Source organism: Melanerpes formicivorus, unplaced genomic scaffold (assembly GCF_026170545.1).
Source record: "Melanerpes formicivorus ecotype bairdi unplaced genomic scaffold, bMelFor1.0.p_v2 SCAF_25, whole genome shotgun sequence".
In the NCBI taxonomy this organism is placed as follows: Eukaryota; Metazoa; Chordata; class Aves; order Piciformes; family Picidae; genus Melanerpes; species Melanerpes formicivorus.
In genome coordinates this window covers 548417-568063 of record NW_027142377.1, presented here as the reverse complement: position 1 = coordinate 568063, position 19647 = coordinate 548417, and the positions used below count along the sequence as shown (strand labels likewise).

The 19647-nt window shown below is 54.2% G+C and overlaps 1 protein-coding gene across 1 annotated transcript in view; it reads left to right on the top strand.

The window, feature by feature from the left end:
• The window catches only part of EHBP1 (EH domain binding protein 1), a 155740-nt gene that overhangs the window by 77715 nt on the left and 58378 nt on the right, over positions 1 to 19647 (top strand). Inside the window, exon 6 of the mRNA XM_068153007.1 lies at positions 16979 to 17160. Coding sequence (XP_068009108.1) covers positions 16979 to 17160 — 182 coding nt within the window. The remainder of the gene's footprint in view (positions 1 to 16978; positions 17161 to 19647) is intronic.

Below are 19647 nucleotides of genomic sequence, written 5' to 3'. Positions count from 1 at the left end.
AGGCTTGGAAGGGACCTCAAGGCTCAGCTAGTTCCAATCCCCCTGCTGCCATGGGCAGGGACACCTCACACTACAGCAGGTTGCTCACAGCCACAGCCAGCCTGGCTGCAAAAACCTCCAGGCAGGAGGCTTCCACCACCTCCCTGGGCAACCTGTGCCAGTCTCTCAACACCCTCATGGGCAAGAACTTCTTCCTGACATCCAATCTGAAATCTCCCCACTTCTAGTTTTGCTCCATTCCCCCTAAGTCCTCTCACTCCCTGACACCCTCAAAAGTCCCTCCCCAGCTTTCTTGGAGCCCCCATCAGATAATGGAAGGCCACAAGAAGGTCTCCTGGGAGCCTTCTCCTCCCCAGACTGAACAACCCCAACTCTCTGAGTCTGTCTCCAGAGCAGAATCACAGAATCACCACGTTTGGAAGAGACCTCAAAGATCATCAAGTCCAACCTGTCACCACAGACCCCATGACTAGACCATGGCACTGAGTGCCACGTTGAGTCCCCTCTTGAACACCCCCAGGGATGGTGACTTCAATCTGAATCTACCCTGTTCAGTATTTTTCTATTATGGAGCAAGCAGCAGAATTCAATCTTCTCCTGATGTTTTGAGTCCGTTTTTCCTTGGGTTTTGGGGGTTATTGGGTTTTGGGTTTTTTTTTTTGGTTGGTTTGGTTTTTCTTTGTTTCTGTTTGGGTTTTAGGTTTGGTTCCTCCCCCCAGGTTTGCTTTTACCATGGAGTATTGAGAAGTGTGGATGGATCAAATATTGGAACTAATTAGCACTGAGATTTGTTCTTTGTTATCCAGTTTCACACATCCAAGGAGAAAAGGAAATATTTCCATTAGTGCTACTCTGTATTTATTAGTTTCCTCTGGTGTTTGCTTTAGATGGCAGCGTGCTATGGTAATAAATCAGCCAGTAGCAATGGTTTGGCTTTGCTCTTTGCACACACCTGGACTTGTTTCTAGGGGAGCTTTAGAAATGCTGACAGTACTCAGGCCTGTAACACTCCAGGAAGGTTCCTGTGTAGCTGGGATGTGGAATCATAGAGTGTTAGGGGTTGGAAGATGATCCAGAGATCATTGAGTCCAGTTGCCACTTTGCTCTGCTCTGGTGAGACTTCACCTGCAGGGCTGTGTCCAGCTCTGGATCCTCAACACAGGAAGGACATGGACCTCATGGAGCAGATCCAGGGGAGGGCCACAAAAATGATCAGAGGGTTGGAGCAGCTCTGCTATGAGAACAGGCTGAGGGAGCTGGGCATGTTCAGCCTGGAGAAGAGAAGGCTTCTGGCAGACCTAATAATGACCTTCCTGTACCTGAAGGAGGCCACAAGAAGGCTGCAGAGGGACTGTTCCCAAAGGCCTGCAGGGACAGGGACAGGACCAGGGGCAATGGCCTCAAACTAGAGCAGAGCAGATTGAGATTGGATGTGAGGAACAAGTTCTGCACCAGGAGGCTGCTGGAACACTGCAACAGGTTGCCCAGGGAGGTGGTTGAGGCCTCATCCCTGGAGATATTCAAGATGAGGCTGGACAGGGCTCTGGGCAACCTGATCTAGTTGGGGATGTCCCTGCTGAGTGCAGGGGGTTGGACTGGATGAGTTTTGGAGGTCCCTTCCAGCCCAGACCATGCTGTGCTTCTATCATTCTATCTTTTAAAAGAACATGGAAACCCTGAGTCTTTGAAGCTGGCTTTTCACTTTGTACCCCTTCTTTTGTGTGAATCCTAATGGGTGCCACTCTGCCCATGTCAGTCTGTAGGTGTTACCTGGGGATGGGAAGATGTGTCCTGTGTGAGGGACAGCCTTGCTGTTGGGCTCACCAGCACCAGGGTTTTGGCTTATGCTGGGGAGTCTCTGTCCTGTGGAAGTTTTTTTCTGTGTCACTGGAATCAGCCATCTGATTGTATCAGCTGTTTCTGAGCAAGACTGACAACCTGCTCAGCACCTGAGGAGTGGCTGAGCAAGGAGGGCAGCCAAGGTCATGTGCAAAATGGAGACCAGAGCAGAATCACAGAAAGCATCTGGTTGGAAGAGATTCCCAAGCTCATCCAGGCCAGCCCTCCACCCAGCACTGCAGGGTCACCACCAAACCATGTCCCTAAGCACAGCTCCACAGGCTGCTGGAACACCCCCAGGGATGGTGACTGCAGCACTGCCCTGGGCAGACCATTCCAATGCCTGAGATCCCTTCTAGTGCAGAAGTAGTTTCTTAGATCCAGCCTGAGCCTGCCCTGGGGCAGCTTGGAACCATTGCCTCTGCTCCTGTCTCTTGCCACCAAGGAGCAGAGGCTGCCCCCTCCTCACTCCAACCTCCCTTCTGGGAGCTGTAGAGAGCAATGAGGTCTCCCCTCAGAATGGAGCAGAGAGAACAAATTCTCATCCTGGAGCTGGGAACACAAAGTTTTAAAGACCTGGGAGGACTCAGAGAGCCTGGTGTTAGAGGCATGAAGAATGGGCCATGCAGAGAAACAGGGGAACATTGTTTTGGAACAGTTGAAGCTTGGGCCCAGACAGAGGAGGAGGAGGAAATTGGCTGCAGAGGAGCAAGAGTCCCTGATTTCTGAGAGGGAGTGGAAGAGAACAGAGTGCACCACTTAGATGTCTCTGGCCCCATTCCAGAGAGTGGAACTGAAGACAAGAAAGTGCATGTGAGCATTTATTGCTTTGTCCTTTTGTGTGTTCTTGTGTGACCTGAAGCAAAGCAAACCAGAAATGATCTTCTGGGGAATCCTTGAGGGGCAGGGTGGGGGTAGAATTAAAAAACCTTTCCCTTCAACCATCCCCTGGAAGCAAGGACAGGAAACTGAGTTCACCCAGGCTGGACCAGGAAGAGTAACACACTACCTGAAAATGCAACCTCCTGGGAGCACTGAACCAGCCCTCTGCAACTCTGAGGAGGTTGGAGCCAGGTGGGGGTTGGTCTCTTCTCACATGCAGCAAGTGACAGAGCAAGAGGAAACAGCCTCAGGTTGTGCCAGAGGAGGTTCAGGTTGGACACCTGGAACAATCTCCTTCCAGCAAGGGCTCTCAGGCACTGGCCCAGGCTGCCCAGGGAGGTGGTGGAGTCCCTAGCCCCAGAGGGAAACCAGAGGGGTTTCAAAGCTATGTGGCTGTGGTGCTGAGGGAGGTGGTTCAGTGGCAGCGGCTGAGCAGCAGTGGTGAGGTTGTGAGCTCTGGGTGAGGGCTTGGACTTGGTGAGCTCAAAGGTCTCTTCCAACCTCAACAGTTCCATGGTTCTGTGATTCTATGACTCTTAGTTTGTTGCTGTCAAAGCAGCTGGGTTATTGCTCCTTCTTCTGTGCTCCCCACTTCTCCCAGCCTCCTCTTCTCCAGCCTGAACACCCCCAGCTCCCTCAGCCCCTACTCTAGCCCAGGGGCTCCAGGCCCTTCTCCAGCCTGGCTGCCCTGCTCTGCACAGGCTCCAGCCTCTCAATGTCCTTCCTGCATTGAGGGCCCAGAGCTGAACACAGCACTCGAGGTGTGGCCTCCCCAGTGCTGAGCACAGGGGGATGGTCACCTCCTGTCCCTGCTGCCCACCCTGCTTCTGACCCAAGCCAGGATGCCATTGGCTTTCTTGGCCCCCTGGGCATATGCTGGCTCATATTTAATGGACTTTCAACCAATACCCCCAGGTCACTCTCTGAGTCTTCTCCTCCCCTCCTGTCCTCCCATCCATCCCTGCAGCATTTCAGGTGCAGCCCAAGGAATCACTTCCTTCGGTGTGGATCAGTAGCCATCCTCTCTAAACCCAGCTTGCATGCAGATTCCCTTGCTTTGGGCTGGTGGTGGTTTCATGTGCTGGAGGGATTCTGTCCTTAGTAGGCAGGTGGACACTCCAAGTTCCTGCTTTGTTCAAGAAAGACACTGAACTTCTGTGGCACAAAGGCATCACTGGAGGCTTTGCTGAGGTGTGATACCTTTGGTCTTTGTTGGAAGTTTGGAAAAGATTGAAACCAGGTTGCCTGGCTGAGAGCTGTGGCTTTGGAAGTCATGGGGGCCAGACCTCCTCCTACACCAATGTCATCATTTGCTAATGATTTGCTCCTGGGTTCACAAGACCCTTAGCTGCATGGCTTCCTCTAACTTGATTTGATTACACAAGAAGGGAGGCTTGCAGGTAAGGACCTTCCTGCACTGAAGTATGAATGGAGTTTGCTGTCACTGTATTACACTAATTAATGGAGATGGAGGGCTGAGGAGGCTTCTAGGTCAGCAAGTCTAGTTCTGGAGCCCCTATTACAGGAAGGATCTGGAGGTGCTGGAAGGTGTCCAGAGAAGGGCCATGAAGATGAGCACAGGGCTGGAGGACAGACTGTGAGAGTTGGGGTTGTGCAATCTGGAGAGGAGAAGGCTCTGAGGAGACCTTCTTGTGGCCTTGCAGTATCTGAAGGGGGCTCCAAGAAAGCTGGGGAGGGACTTTGGAGGCTGTCAGGGAGTGATAGGACTGGAGGGAATGGAGCAAAACTAGAAGTGGGGAGATGCAGGTTGGATGTCAGGAAGAAGTTTTTGCCCATGAGGGTGGTGAGAGACTGGCACAGGTTGCCCAGGGAGGTGGTGGAAGCCTCCTGCCTGGAGGTTTTTCAGGCCAGGCTGGCTGTGGCTGTGAGCAACCTGCTGTAGTGTGAGGTGTCCCTGGCCAGGGCAGGGGGTTGGAACTGGATGCTCCTTGAGGTCCTTTCCAACCCCCTGACAATTCTATGATTTACCCACCTGGTATCCTGGTATCCTTTCAGTTACAACTGGCTAGAGTTTTCCATGAGGCATCTCCAGTACACCTTTATTGTCACTATATTTTATCATAGAGTAATCAAACAATAAGGTTGGAAAAGCCCTCCAAGATCATCAGGTCTGACCATCAGCCCAGCACCACCATGCCCATTAAACCATGTCCCAATGTGTCATGTTCACATGTTTCACCAGGGATGGAGACTCCACCACCTCCCTGGGCAGCCTGTGCCAATCCCTAACCACTCTTGCAGCAAAGAAACTTTTCACAGTATCACCAAGATTGGAAGAGACCTCAAAGATCATCGAGTCCAACCTGTCACCACAGACTGCATGACTAAACCATGGCACCAAGTGCCACATCCAGTCCCCTCTTGAACCCCTCCAGGGATGGGGACTCCACCACCTCCCTGGGCAGCACATTCCAATGGCTAACAACTCTCTCAGTGAAGAACTTTCTCATCTCCTCAAGCCTAAACTTCCCCTGGCACATCTTGTGACTGTGTCTTCTTGTTCTGGTGCTGGTTGCCAGAGAGAAGAATCCAACCCCTTCCTGGCTACAACCACCTTTCAGGTAGTTGTAGAGGGCAATGAGGTCACCCCTGAGCCTCCTCTTCTCCAGGCTCCTCATGTTCAACCTAAACCTCCCCTGGTGCAACTTGAGGCCATTTCCTCTTGTCCTATCACTAGGGAGCAGAGCCCAACCTCCACCTGGCTTCCTCTCAGGGAGCTGTAGAGAGCAAGGAGGTCTCCCCTCAGCCTCCTCTTCTCCACACTAAACACCCCCAGCTCCCTCAGCTGCTCCTCCCCAGCCCTCTTCTCCAGACCCTTCCCCAGCTTCCTTGCCCTTCTCTGGACCCTCTCCAGCCCCTCAATGTCCTTCTTGGAGTGAGGGCCCCAGAACTGAGCCCAGCACTGCAGGTGTGGCCTTCCCAGTGCTGAGTGCAGGAGGACAATCCCTGCCCTGCTCCTGCTGCCCACACCACTGCTGATCCAGGCCGGGCTGCAGCGGCAGAAGCATCCCACAGTCCGGAATTCCTGTCCTTCCCTGTCTCTTTTTTGTTTAATGTTTTTGGTGATTTACAATGCAAAGTTTGGTTAAAGAAGTCAGGGCAGAATCTTGAGGATACCTTTGCATCATCTAAGATCAGTTGCTGCCGTTGCTTGAAGACTGCAAGCAGGTTGCTTTGGGCCATCCAGCTCTTGTCGGCCAGCCCTTGTCAGGAAGGAGGCAAAAGAAAGGGAAGGGGGAGGGGGGAGGCTGGAAATCAAGTTTTTAGCAATTAAAAATCCAGACAAACTCGTTTCAGGCAAGGTTAGCCCCAGAACATGCATCTTTTGTCAGCATCTTTTTTTATCAACAGCAGAGTGTTTTCATATTTAATCAACACCAAATGAAGTGCTTCCCTCCCATCAATGGAGCACAGATCAAGTCTCAGCCAAAGCAAAGAAAAGAATGAATGCTTTGTTAATCATCCAGAACTAATTTGTGCATACACAGAAGGAAAAATGAAATCTGGGTTTGACAAGAGCTTCTCTCTCTTTTTTTTGTTGTTTCTTGTTGGTTGTGTTGAGGTTTTTTTTTTCCCTCTCCCCAGGGAAGCAGCACAGGAGAAGGGAAGCTGGGATGGGACTGGGGAGTAGCGGTGGGGAGCTCTGCCTCTGGCGCTTCTGCTTCTTGACAGTAACAGCATTGAGCTGAAGCCAAAGGTAGGAGAAGGGAGGAGGTTTTAAAGGTGTTGGCCAAAGTCACACACACACAGAGAATGCTAGAAGGCCGGGAGTGCAAGGGACCTCTGGAGGGCACGGAGTCCGACTCCCCTGCTAGAGCAGGGGCACCTAGGGTCAGTCGCACAGGAACACATCCAGGTGGGTCTGGAATGCCTCCAGAGATTCAGTCACACAGGAACACATCCAGGTGGGGCTGGAATGGCTCCAGAGATGGAGACTCCAGAACCTCTCTGGGCAGCCTGTCCCAGTGCTCTGCCACCCTCCCAGGGAAGAATCTGTTCCTTCTGCTCCTGTGGCACCTCCTGGCTTCCCATCAGAGCCCACTGCCCCTTGCCCTGTCCCTGGGCGCCACTGAGAAGAGCCTGGCTGCAGCCTCCTGCCACTCACCCTTTAGCTCTTGCTAGGCATTAGTGCTGAAGCAAAGGGGGATGGATTCTTGTCTGCCTGTGCCACATATTCATGAGTGCTGCAGGGAGGACCTGCCACAGACGCCTGTGACAAACCCAGCTCACAGATAATCCACAGTGAGGGAAATGTTAAATGCATTGCTTCTTTGCACAGGCAATATGATTGTGTTGCTCTAGTGACAGCGTGGTTCTGCTTGATGGGGCAGCTTCATTACAAGCCCCTGTTTTCAGGCTATTGCAGCTTGGGAGGGAAGAAGGGGGGGGAAAAAAAACACTACCAGAGAACTAACCAAATCAGCCATTTGACTGCAATTTTTTATGCTTGTCAGCCTTGAGGTGAATTTTACTTCTAAGGGCAAAGTTAGGAGAAATCCATTTAGCAGTCAGCCTCCATTTGGAGGGCCCGAGGTGGGCTGTGGGGGGGGGGGGGGGAAAGAAGAGTTGAGGCTGCTGTTATGTGCAGAGCTTCAGTTTGGGGGTTGCTTTGTGTTTGCCTGTGCTGGTGAGAAGGTGTTGTTGTTTGTAGAAAGAGGGAGAAAATCGGCAGCCCTGCCCGCAGCCCGGGCTGTGTGTGCACAGGGTGTGCCGGGTGAGCTGTCTGACGTGTGCCAGCACGCCTCTGACCTAGCCTCACACGGATCTTCCTCCTCAGCTGCCTCCCTTTCACCCCTGGTGATTCACCTCCCCGCTGCTCCTTCCCGCCTGTCTCAGGGGCTGGAGGCTCCTCGGGGCTGCGCCATCGGCCAGCTCCAGGCGTTCAGCCTCTGCGTTCTGCCTGCCTCTGCTCTGCAGGGGGGAGTGCTGCAGGCAGTAGCCATCCCTTGCAAACCGTCCTGCTCTCAGCTCCCAGCCCGCGGGAGGTTTGCCTCTTGGGAGGTGGCTCAGCCAGGTTTTGTCCCTGCTGGTGAGCTGCAGGTCGGGGTAAAAGCTGCACCAGGCGAAGTTTAAGCTCGAGGTGAGGAGAAAGTTCTTCACAGAGAGAGTTGTTAGCCATTGGAATGTGCTGCCCAGGGAGGTGGTGGAGTCCCCATCCCTGGAGGTGTTCAAGAGAGGATTGGATGTGGCACTTGGTGCCATGGTCTAGTCATGGGGTCTGTGGTGCCAGGTTGGACTCGATGATCTCTGAGGTCTCTTCCAACCTTGGTGATTCTGTGATCACAACCTGTACAGGCTGGAGAGACTGGTGGGGAAGAAACCTCATGAAATTCAACAAGGGCAAGTGGCATGAGGGGCCCACAGTATTTGAAGTGTGACCACCCCAGAGGGGGACAGTCTCATCCCTAGAGCTGCTGGCCAGACTGTTGCTGATGGAAGCCAGGATGCCGTTGACTTTCTTGGCCACCTGAGCCCACCGCTGGCTCATGTTCAGTCAGCACCCCCAGGTCCTCCTCCAGGCTGCCAGGGGCTGGTGTCCAGGTGTCATGTTGGTGTGTTTGAAGGTGCCTCTCAGCTAAACCAAGGACATTACCCTCATGAGGCATCCTGGAACACATGGCTCTGGCTCTCATGAGGACAGGACTCACCCTGAGCATCACCGATCTCTTATCTCCATCATCGTCGTTGCAGCTGCTTCAACCTTTCTGTAGTTTCTCTTTCCTCCCCAGCCCTCATGCTTGGACTTTGCTGGTGGTGTGCAGAATTGTTTCAAAGATGAGATTCTCCATTCCAATGCAGTCTAATTCCCAATCATCCTCTTGGAGACCTTCAGCCACTCCTTGCTTTCAAAGCAGGTTTTTCAGCCCAGGTGGTGCTGCCTGCATCTGGTCCCCCCGACTTTAACTGACATAGTTTCTAATTTGCTCTCTCCAGTTGAGAGAGCTCCCCTAGCTTGTCTATTTTAGCATTTAATTGCTCTATCCTCTCCCAAATTAAATTCTGTAGTGATCCATTTTGCTCTGCCAGTGAAGCAGTGATCTTTCCATCTAAGCAAGGGGGTGCCTGCAGCTCAGCCACTGGGCTTGGCATCCAGCGGCGGGAGAGGGACAGCTTCCCCCTTTCCTCTGCTGTGGGGGGTGGGGTGGTGCCAGAGGACATCTTTCCTCCAAAACATTCTCTCTTTAATGCTGAGGCTAGAGGAAGGCAAAATCTTCAGGACTTGTTCCTCTCAGTGGGTGTTTGCAGCTAGGAAATACAGCTCTCGTTATTTTATTCTCTGGAGTGCAGCAGAATGCTCCTCATGAAACCCTGCACACCTCTGGGGGGATGCATGGCTTCATAGGATAGGTCAGGTTGGAACCAGAGGGGTGGGTGTTGGATGGGACCTCCCAAAGTCATCCAATCCAACCTCCTGCCAGAGCCTGCTCCAGGCCTCCAGCAGCCTCACACCAAAGAAGTTTCTCTTCATGTTGAGGTGGAACCTCCTGGGTTATAGCTGGGACCTGCTGTGCCTTGTCCTGTCCCTGGGCACCACCAAACAGAGCCTGGAACCTTCATCCTGACCCCCAGCCCTCAGTTATTGATAGACATTGATCAGATCCCCTCTCAGCCTTCTCTTCTCCAGACTAAACAGCCCCAGGGCTTGCTCTCTTTCTTCACAACAGAGATGCTCCAGTCCCTTCATCATCCTCCTAGTTCTGTTGGACTCTATCTATCAGGTCTCTGTCTCTCTTGAACTGGGGAGCCCAAAAGTGGACACAGCATTCCAGGTGTGGTCTCAGCAGGGCAGAGCAGAGGGATATGAGAACCTCCCTAGCTCTGCTGCACCCCAGGATGCCCTTGGCCCTCTTGGCCACAAGGGCACATTGCTGTCCCATGCAGAACTTGCTGCCCACCAGGGCTCCAAGGTCTTTCTCCACAGAGCTGCTTCCCATCAGGATGATCTGTACTGGTACCTGCTGGTTTTCCTCCCAAGGTGCAGACTCTGCACTTGTTGTTATTGAAGTTCATGAGGTTCCCTTCATCCAGCTCTCAGCCTGTCCAGATCTTGTTGGGTGACAGCCCAGCCTGAGGGGTGTCAGCCCCCCCTCCCACCTTGGTGTCATTAGTGAGCTTGTCTACTTTATTGATGAAGAAATTGACCAAAAGAGGACCCAGTCCTCATCCCTGGGGGAAGGCACCTTAGAGATCATCTTGTTCCAACCCCTCTGAGCAGCCACTTCAAAAGGCAGCTTCTAAAAACAGAGCATCCTGGCCTAGATCAGAAATGATGTGAGCAGCAGAACCAAGGCTGGGTCCCACTGCACTCAGCATTGGGTGCTGGGTTTTGCTTTCACTTTGTGTTCCCTATGAGACCTCCCTGAGGGACCTCCTCAGAATGTGGTGTCTTCCTCTTGTAGGATGAAGTTTAACAGCCCTGAGCTGTTGGTAGCTACAGAAAGAAATCATCACAGGTTGGAAGTGACCTCAGAGCTCATCTACTCCAATCCCCTGCCATGGGCAGGGACACCTCTCAGCTGGGCTCAGCTGCTCAAGGCCTCATCTAGCCTGGCCTTCAACACCTCCAGGGAGGAGGCAGCCACAGCCTCCCTGGGCAGCCTGTGCCAGAGTCTCACCAGCCTCACAATGAAGAACTTTCCCTCAGCTCCAGTCTGACCCTGCTCTGCCTCAGCTTCAAACCATTCCCCCTTGGTCTGTCTCCAGACACCCTCAGCAAAAGTCCCTCTGCAGCCTTCCTGCAGGTTCCCTTTAGCTACTGTAAGGCAGCTCTGAGGTCCCCCTGGAGCCTTCTCTTCTCCAGACTGAACACCCCCAGCTCCCTCAGCCTGTGCTCACAGCAGAGCTGCTCCAGCCCTTGGATCAACTTTCTGGCCTCCTCTGGCCTCACTCCAGCAGCTCTGTGTCCTTCTTCTGCTGGGGACAGCAGAACTGGAGGCAGGATTGGAGGTGAGGTCTGAGCAGAGCAGAGTCCAGGGGCAGAATCCCCTCTCTTGCCCTGCTGCCCACACTCCTCTGGCTGCAGCCCAGCACACAGCTGCCTGCTGGGCTGCAGGAGGGCACTGCTGGCTCCTGGGGAGCTGCTCTGCAACCAATCCCCCAAGCTTCTTTCTTGAGGACTGCAAGCTGGCACCCAGGGCCATGATTAGTTCCATCCAAGATCTTTTTTTGCAGGGGTGGAGATCTACTTGATCTGTTTTGGTGTTTTAGTTGGTGAAGGGGAGTTGCTGACAACATTGCCATGACTTCCTTAAGCAGTGGCTAAAAGCAGCATGTTTTCTTTAATAAAGAAAGGTTAATTGTACAAAGTTGGAATAATGAGCAGCCAAAGAGTCTTCCTCTTCGTCTGAGGCTGCTGGCTGCAGTTTTAGGAAGGACTCCTGTGGTACCAGGGTGGAGATCTTCACAACAGCTAAGAGAGACTTGATGGAGGAGGAGAGGCTGGGAGGAGACCTTCTGGCTGTCTACAACTCCCTGAAATGAGGTTGGAGCCAGGTGGGGGGTGGTCTCTTTATTAACAAATGATAGGAGGAGGGGAAATGGCCTCAAGTTGCCCCAGGGGAGGCTTAGGTTGGACATTAGAAGAAACTTCTTGCCTGAAAGGGGTCTCACAGCCTGGCAGAGGCTGCTTAGGGAAGTGGTTGAATGCACATCCCTGGAGGTGTTTGAGAGAGGCAGAGCTGTGGTGCTGAGGGCCACGGCTCAGCCCCAGCCTTGGCAGAGCTAGAGAATGGTTGGGCTGGGTGAGCTCGAAGGGCTTTTCCAACCCAGATGATTCAGTAACTCTGTGGTTGGGTTTCTTCTCCAAGCATGAGCTCCTCTGACCTGAGTGAAAGAAGAGTCAGCCAAAAGTGTGACAAATGCTTCCTGGTCACTGCAGCCCTTGACTGGAAGGGGTTCACACAGAATCTCACAGAATGGGCTGGGCTGGAAGGGACCTCCAAAGCTCATCCACTCCAACCCCCCCTGCACTCAGCTGGGACATCCTCCACTAGATCAGGTTGCCCAGAGCCCCCTCCAGCCTCACCTTGAATATCTCCAGGGATGAGGCCTCAACCATCTCCCTGGGCAACCTGCTGCAGTGTTCCAGCAGCCTCCTGGTGCAGAACTTGTTCCTAACTTGTTTGCTTTTGCTTGGCTGCAGGGGAGGGCATATTCAGGTTAGAATGGTGCAGCTGCAGAACAAGTTAGATTGGAAGCTACCTGGACAGATCATCTGCTTCAGCCTTTGATGGGAAGGTGCCTGGATGAGCTTAACCCCTGTCCAGTCACAGCATGAAACCTCCCCTGATGGGGGGGACTCCAGCACGTGCCTGGAGAGGTTATTCCAGCACTGAGGTGAAACCTCCTGGTGGGACTTGGACCCATTGCATATTGTCTTCTCCAGGTGGCTCCAAGGTGGTTTTTTATTTCCAGTTCCTCCTTTCAGTGTGGCAGAGAAGCCCAGGGGCTGGCCTTGGCCAGCAGTTTGTACCATGCCTGAGTGCCTGCATGGCACTTCATGGCTGCCAGCTCTCTCTAAAGATGCTTCAAAGAAACAAAGAAGGGTCTGGAGAAGAGGGCTGGGGAGGAGCAGCTGAGGGAGCTGGGGGTGTTTAGTGTGGAGAAGAGGAGGCTGAGGGGAGACCTCACTGCTCTCTACAGCTCCCTGAGAGGAGGCTGGAGCCAGGTGGGGGTTGGGCTCTTCTCCCTAGGAAAAAGTGATCGGATGAGAGGAGGGAGGTGGTGGAGTCACTGTCCTTGGAGGTGTTCAAGAGGGGATTGGACGTGGCACTTGGTGCCATGGTCTAGTCATGAGGTCTGAGGTGACAGGTTGGGCTTGATGATCTTTGAGGTCTCTTCCAACCTTGGTGATACTGTGATACTGTGAAATTGTGCCAGGGAAGGGTCAGATTGGGGATGAGGGAAAATGTCTTTGCTGCAGGAGTGGTCAGGGATTGGCAGAGGCTGCCCAGGGAGGTGGTGGAGGCTTCAGTGCTGGAGGTGTTCATGAAACCTGTGGTCATGGCACCTGGGGCCATGGTTTAGTGGCCATGGTGGTGTTGGGTTGGTGGTTTGACTGGATGATCTCAGAGGGCTTCTCCAGCCTGAATGACTCTATGGAAAAAATACCAAACCAGAAAAGGAGAAGAGTTTTAAGCAAAGTTTCTCTCAGTTTGCCTTGAGCAGCATTTTTACAGTGTTCAATATTGAGACTTGAGCTTTGTGAAACAAATCTTTGTGGAGATTCAAGTCACTTTTGCACATTTATATACAAGCAGGAGCCCAGGAGGTTCCACCTCAACGTGAGGAGAAGCTTCTTTGGTGTGAGGGTGCTGGAGGCCTGGAGCAGGCTGCCCAGAGAGGTTGTGGAGTCTCCTTCTCTGGAGCCTTTCCAAACCCACCTGGCTGTGTTCCTGTGTGCCCTGCCCTGGGTGATGCTGCTCTGGCAGGGGGGTTGGGCTGGATGATCTCTGGAGGTCCCTTCCAGCCCCTGCCACTCTGTGGTTCTGTGTGTGATTCACTCAGGTCAAGGTGCAGCCTCCTGGAGCACACCCAGAAGGAGCTAGCTGTTAGGTGTCTCTCCTGCTGCTTGGTGCCCAGCGCCGCGGTACCACCGGCCGCAGGTGTGGTGTGTGGCACTCAGTGGTTATCCTCCAGGTAGGGCAGCAGAGCAGCTCCTTGCTGTTCTTGTCTGTGCCACAGCTGGAGCTCCCTGATCACACAGGCTCACAGGATGTTAGGGGTTGGAAGGGACCTCTGGAGATCCTCCAGTCCAAGCCCCCTGCCAGAGCAGGACCATAGAACCCAGCACAGGTCACACAGGAACACATCCAGACAGGGCTGGAAAGGCTCCAGAGAAGGAGACTCCACAACCTCTCTGGGCAGCCTGCTCCAGGGCTCTGGGACCCTCATAGTGAACCTCCTCATGCTGAGGTGGAACCTTCTATGCTGGAGTTTGTATCCATTGCCCCTTGTCCTATCACAGGGCACAAATGAGCAGAGGCTGTCCCTGACCCTTCCTTCCTGCCCACCAGCCCTCAGCTATTGCTAGACATTGATTAGATCCCCTCTTAGTCTTTTCCTCTCCAGATTAAACAGCCTCTCCTCACCAGGCAGTGCTGCAGTCCCTTCAGCATCCTTGTAGCCCTCCCTTGGACTCTCTCCAGCAGATCCCTGTCCCTGTTGGAGTGGGGAGCCCAGAACTGGATGCAATATTGCAGGTGAGGTCTCAGCAGGGCAGAGCAGAGGGGGAGGAGAACCTCCCTGGATCTGCTGGACACACTCCCATTTTCCACCTTGTCATAACCTTGGACCTTAATCTTGGCTGTGTGAGTGGCAGTGCAGGGGGCAGGAGCAGTGGGGGGGCAAGGGGCAGTGGTGCAGGGGGGCAGGAGTGCAGGGGGCAGAAGAGCAGGGGGCAGGAGCGGTGGGGGCAGAAGGGCAGGGGGCAGGAGCGGTGGGGGCAGAAGGGCAGGGGGCAGGGGTGCAGGGGGGAGGATCACAGGAGGCAGAAGTGCAGGGGACAGGAGCAGTGGGAGGCAGGGGGTAGGAGTGCGGGGTGCAGGGGGGAGGATCATGGGAGGTAGGGGTGCAGGGGGCAGGAGCAGTGGGGGGCAGAGGTAGGAGTGCAGGAGTGCAGGGGGGAGGATCATGGGGGACAGGAGTGCAGGGGGCAGGAGTGCCAGGGGCAGGAGTTCAGGGGCAGGAGTGCAGGGGTGCAGGGGGCAGGAGTGCAGGGGGCAGGAGCGCAGGGGGGAGGATCGCCGGGGACAGGAGTGCAGGTGACAGGAGTGGTGGGGGGCAGGGGGTAGGAGTGCAGGGGTGCAAGGGGCAGGAGGGCAGGGGGCAGGAGTGCAGGGGTGCAGGGGGCAGGAGTGCAGGGGGGAGGATCGCGGGGGACAGGAGTGCAGGGGACAGGAGTGGTGGGGGGCAGGGGGTAGGAGTGCAGGGGTGCAAGGGGCAGGAGGGCAGGGGGCAGGAGTGCAGGGGGTAGGAGTGCAGGGGTGCAAGGGGCAGGAGTGCAGGGGGCAGGAGCTCAGGGGCAGAGGTGCAGGGGGGGCAGGAGCGCAGGGGGGGCAGGAGTGCCGGGGGGCAGGAGTTCAGGGGCAGGAGTGCAGGCGGCAGGAGCGCAGGGGGGAGGATCGCGGGGGGGGAGGACTGCAGGGGACAGGAGCGGTGGGGGGCAGGGGGTAGGAGTGCAGGGGTGCAAGGGGCAGGAGTGTAGGGGGCAGGAGTGCAGGGGGCAGGAGTGCAGGGGACAGGAGCGGTGGGGGGCAGGGGGTAGGAGTGCAGGGGTGCAAGGGGCAGGAGTGCAGGGGTGCAGGAGTGCGAGGGGCAGGAGCGGCGCGGGGCAGGAGCGCAGGCATTGTTCGCTGCGGCCGCCTCTGCTCTGCCTGCTTCAGCTGAGGCCATTTGCATATTCTGAAGTATTTCTTCTGAGAGGCCCCTAAATCCTTCTGGAGTGTTTGCTGCATTTCTGCAATTCATTCCCGAGGTATCTCCATGCACTGCTAGCTCTGGAGAATATTGCTGTGCATAATCTGCCAGATAAGGGCAGTTGGTGAGACAAGGTAATTCTTTGGGGGTGGCACGTCACAGCCTGGCTCCTTCTGTCAAGTGCTTGGAGAAAGGATGCTTGAATGTCCTGATTGAATTAGTGTCCTTTGTTCACCAGCCACAGGAGGATGTAGGCTGCTTGGGAGGGTGTTCCTCAGAAGAGGTACAGGAGAGCTGTGCTTCGGTTTCCTTTTGTGATGCTGCACACAGCCATTCCTTTGCTGCAGCTGCTGCTGCTGTTAGGTGCAGCAGGACTCTCTGGGGAGTTTTAGTTTAATTTGTCTGGATTGTGAAACTCTGAGCACCACCTTGTCCTTGGGATGGGCTTTTGAATTGGTCACACTTGCTGTGGCCCTGTGCAGCCTGCTCTAGCTGGAGGTGTCCCTGCTGAGTGCAGGGGGGTTGGACAAGATGCCCTTGGAGGCTGCCTCCCAACCCAATACAACCTGTGAAGCTGGGAGGTACAACTGAAGCTTTTGTCTGTCTCATTTCTCTGTTGGTTTTGCTTTTCTCTGGTTTTGGTGGTTTTTTTAACCCCTCACAAAATGTTTATCAATATCTTTGGAAGCCTTGTCAGCCTTAGCTTCAGAACTCTGCCCCACAGCCCAAGGGAGCAGTCCCAGTGCTTCTAAACATGTTCTGACATTGTACAAATACTAAGGAGGCCACACCTGTAGTGCTGGGCTCAGTTCTGGGCCCTCACTCCCAGAAGGACATTGAGGGGCTGGAGGGGGTCCAGAGAAGGGCAAGGAAGCTGGGGAAGGGTCTGGAGAAGAGGGCTGGGGAGGAGCAGGTGAGGGAGCTGGGGGTGTTTAGTGTGGAGAAGAGGAGGCTGAAGGGAGACCTCCTTGCTCTCTACAGCTCCCTGAGAGGAGGCTGGAACCATGTTGGGGTTGGGCTCTTTGTAGTAGCAAGTGATGGGAGGAGAGGAAATGGCCTCAAGTAGTTCCAGGGGAGGTTTAGGTTGGATATGAGAAGAAACTTCTTCACTGAGAGGGCAGAGCCTGCCCAGGGAGGTGGTTGAATGCCCACCCCTGGAGGTGTTTGAAAGAGGCAGAGCTGTGGTGCTGAGGGCCATGGCTCAGCCCCAGCCTTGGCAGAGTGAGAGACTGGTTGGGCTGGAGGATCTCAAAGGGCTTTTCCAACCCAAATGATTCTGTAATTCTGTGATTGCATTGCAGCACTGAACACAGAGAACAGTTCAAAACGTTGCTTTGATGGCCTCATAGCCCTCAGAATCACAGAGTGTTAGGGGCTGGAAAGGACTCCTTAAAGAAATAATGACTGAACTGGAGCCCATGGCTTCCAGAGACTGCAAGTCCTCACTTAGGGCTATCAAAGCCTGGACAATATGATTCCAGTGTGCTGTCAGGAGTGAAGAGATCTTCCTGCTTGCCATGTGGGTGTGTGCTGTGGCTGCTAGCAGAAGCTGAAGCCATAGACACCTGGGTTCTCCTCTGGCAGACCACTGCTCACAACAAACAACCTTTGGGATTCATTGCACTGAGCAAGCCTTCAAAGGCCACCTGTGGCGGCGAGGCCCAGTTTGAGAGAGGGCTTTCTGCCTTTAGTAAGGCCCAGAGCAATCCCTGCTGCTTGGGTACTTGAAGAAGAAGGTCTGCAGATGTACAGGGTGTGGGGTTTGGTTTGCTTTCTAACAGCTCCTTTGCCCACCCTTCTCTTTCTCCTTTGCTTCCAGGAATCTCCCTCTGGCCGCAGAAAAGCTCTGGCCACCAGCAGCATCAACATGAAGCAGTACGCCAGCCCCATGCCCACCCAGACAGATGTCAGGCTGAAATTCAAGCCCTTGTCTAAGAAGGTGGTGTCTGCCACCCTGCAGTTCTCTTTGTCTTGCATTTTCCTGAGGGAAGGAAAAGCAACGTAAGTTGTTCGGTGGTTTGGTTTCCCCGGTCCTGGGCACCCTGCTCTGTGCTGCTCTCCACAGAATCCTGGGGCTGAAGAGCTCTTTCCATGTGGAGTGGCACAGCTGGAGAATAACCCTCAGCAGCCCTGCCACACTTAGTTCTTGAGCTGACTGAAACTCCTTTCTCACTCTGGTTTTAGTCTCATGTTCACAGGCTCACAGGCTGTTAGGGATTGGAAGGAGTCACTGCAGATCTTCCAGACCAAGCCCCCTGCCAGAGCAGGGCCCTAGAATCCAGCACAGGTCACACAGGAACACAGCCAGACAGGGCTGGAAAGGCTCCAGAGAAGGAGACTCCACAACCTCTCTGGGCAGCCTGCTCCAGGGCTCTGGGACCCTCACAGGGAAGAAGTTCTTCCTCATGTTGAGGTGGAACCTCCTGTGCTGGAGTTTGTATCCATTGCTCCTTGTCCTATCACAGGGTGCAACTCAGCAGAAGCTGTCCCTGTTCCTGCCTTCCTGCCCACCAGCCCTCAGCTATTGATAGACATTGATCAGATCCCCTCTCAGCCTTCTCCTCTCCAGACTAAACACCCCCAGGGCTCTCAGTCTCTCCTCACCAGGCAGTGCTCCACTCCCTTCAGCATCCTTGTAGCCCTCCTTTGGACTCTCTCCAGCAGATCCCTGTCCCTCTTGGGCTGGGGAGCCCAGAACTGGATGCAATATTGCAGGTGAGGTCTCAGCAGGGCAGAGTAGAGGGGGAGGAGAACCTCCCTGGATGTGCTGGACACAGTCCTCTGAATGCACCCCAGGAGCCCATTGGCCTTCATGTTCTTCAGAAGCAAACAGATTATTCCCTGCCATTAAACATCTGCAATAACAGCAGGTTAAATATGTCTGCAGGTCTGAGGTCACCAGCAGCAAATGCTGGTGTCCACCTGTGGCTTCCTCCAGCAGACTGCAAGGGAAACAAGGGTGGGAAGAGGCTTGCACAGGTTGCCCAGGGAGGCTGTGGCTGCCTCCTCCCTGGAGCTGTTCAAGGCCAGGCTGGATAAGGCCTTGGCTGGTGGGAGGTGTCTGTGCAGGGGGGATGGAACTGGATGAGCTTTGAGGGTCCCTTCCAACCCATTCTGTGATGGTATGGAATGTGGGATAGAGAACTTACTCCAGTTTCACCAGTTTCACAAAGCACGAGGGGACAAAGCCAATTAGAAGGTGAGAGTGTAGTCAGAAGATTTGGGGTTGAACACCAGAGCCTCCTGGGGAAAGAGTTGGGTTGGGCACTGAGCACTGCCCCCATATACACCTGGCTCTGTCCCTTGTTTCCACAGCCTTTGGAGGACAGAGCACCCAGGTTCATTTTGCAGGTCCTGCAGTTTCTGTCCCATCCAAGCTGTCAGTGGGCTGCCAGTTGCATGTGGCTGGAGGATGGCTCACCTGTCCTCCATCCTGGTTTGCTTTTCCTTTCCATCTCTAGAATATGGTAATGTGAGAATGACAGAACAAAGCCAGGTAGATGGGGAACATGCTGCTCCAGGAAGAGCTCTTTTACCCCTCTTTAAATTCCTGTGGCAGCTGAAAATGGTAAGGAAAAAGGCAGGCTCTGGGAAGCTCTGGACACCTTGGAACACCAGCATCCATGACCTACCCAGTAAACAGCTGACCTAGGCTCTGAGTGGGGGTTGAGGCCAGCACTGATGAAAGCTGGTTGATTCAGGGTCACACACACTGAGGTCTGGTTGAAGTGGATCAGGAATAGTTGTAGGGGACCCTCACTGCCAAGAATTTCTTCCTCATCTCCAGTCTCAAATCTTCCCTCTCTTAGCTCAAAGCCATTGTCCTTCCTCCTGTCACTCCCAGCCCTTGTCAAAAGTTTCTCCCCAGCTCCTCTGTAGCCTCCTTCAGGTACTAGAATGCTGCTCTAAGGTCTGCCTGGAGCCTTCTCCAGACTGAACAGCCCCAACTCTCCCAGCCTGTCCCCACAGCAGAGGTTCTCCAGCCTCTGAGCATCTTTGTGGCCTCCTCTGGACCCTCTACCAGCAGCTCCAGGTCTTTCTTGTCCTGAGGGCCCCAGAGCTGGAGGCAGTGCTGCAGGTGTGGTCTGAGCAGAGCAGAGGGGCAGAATCCCCTCCCGGTGCTGCTGCTCTCCCTGCTCTGGATGCTCTAGGATCTGAAGTCCCTAGCAGTGGTGGGACTGTGAGCTGAGGGTGAGCAGCTGGGCTTACTGATCTCAAAGGTTTCTTCCAACTTCAACAGGTCTAGGATTCTGTGACTGTCAGTGGCAGGCAGCATTGGGTTTACCCTTTAGACTTTTATCAATTGAAAGCCTTCCCTCCAGAAAGTCATAGCCATGAGTTGATTCATTTTGTTCTTGCCCTGTCTTCAAGGTCAGATCTGAGCTCAGAGACCTCCCTGGAGACGAAGAAGGGCAGGAGAGTATCAGAAGTGCTCTTAATGATGGGGTGCTGCTATGCTGCCTTTTAATGTCTGCTTTGAACTGTGCT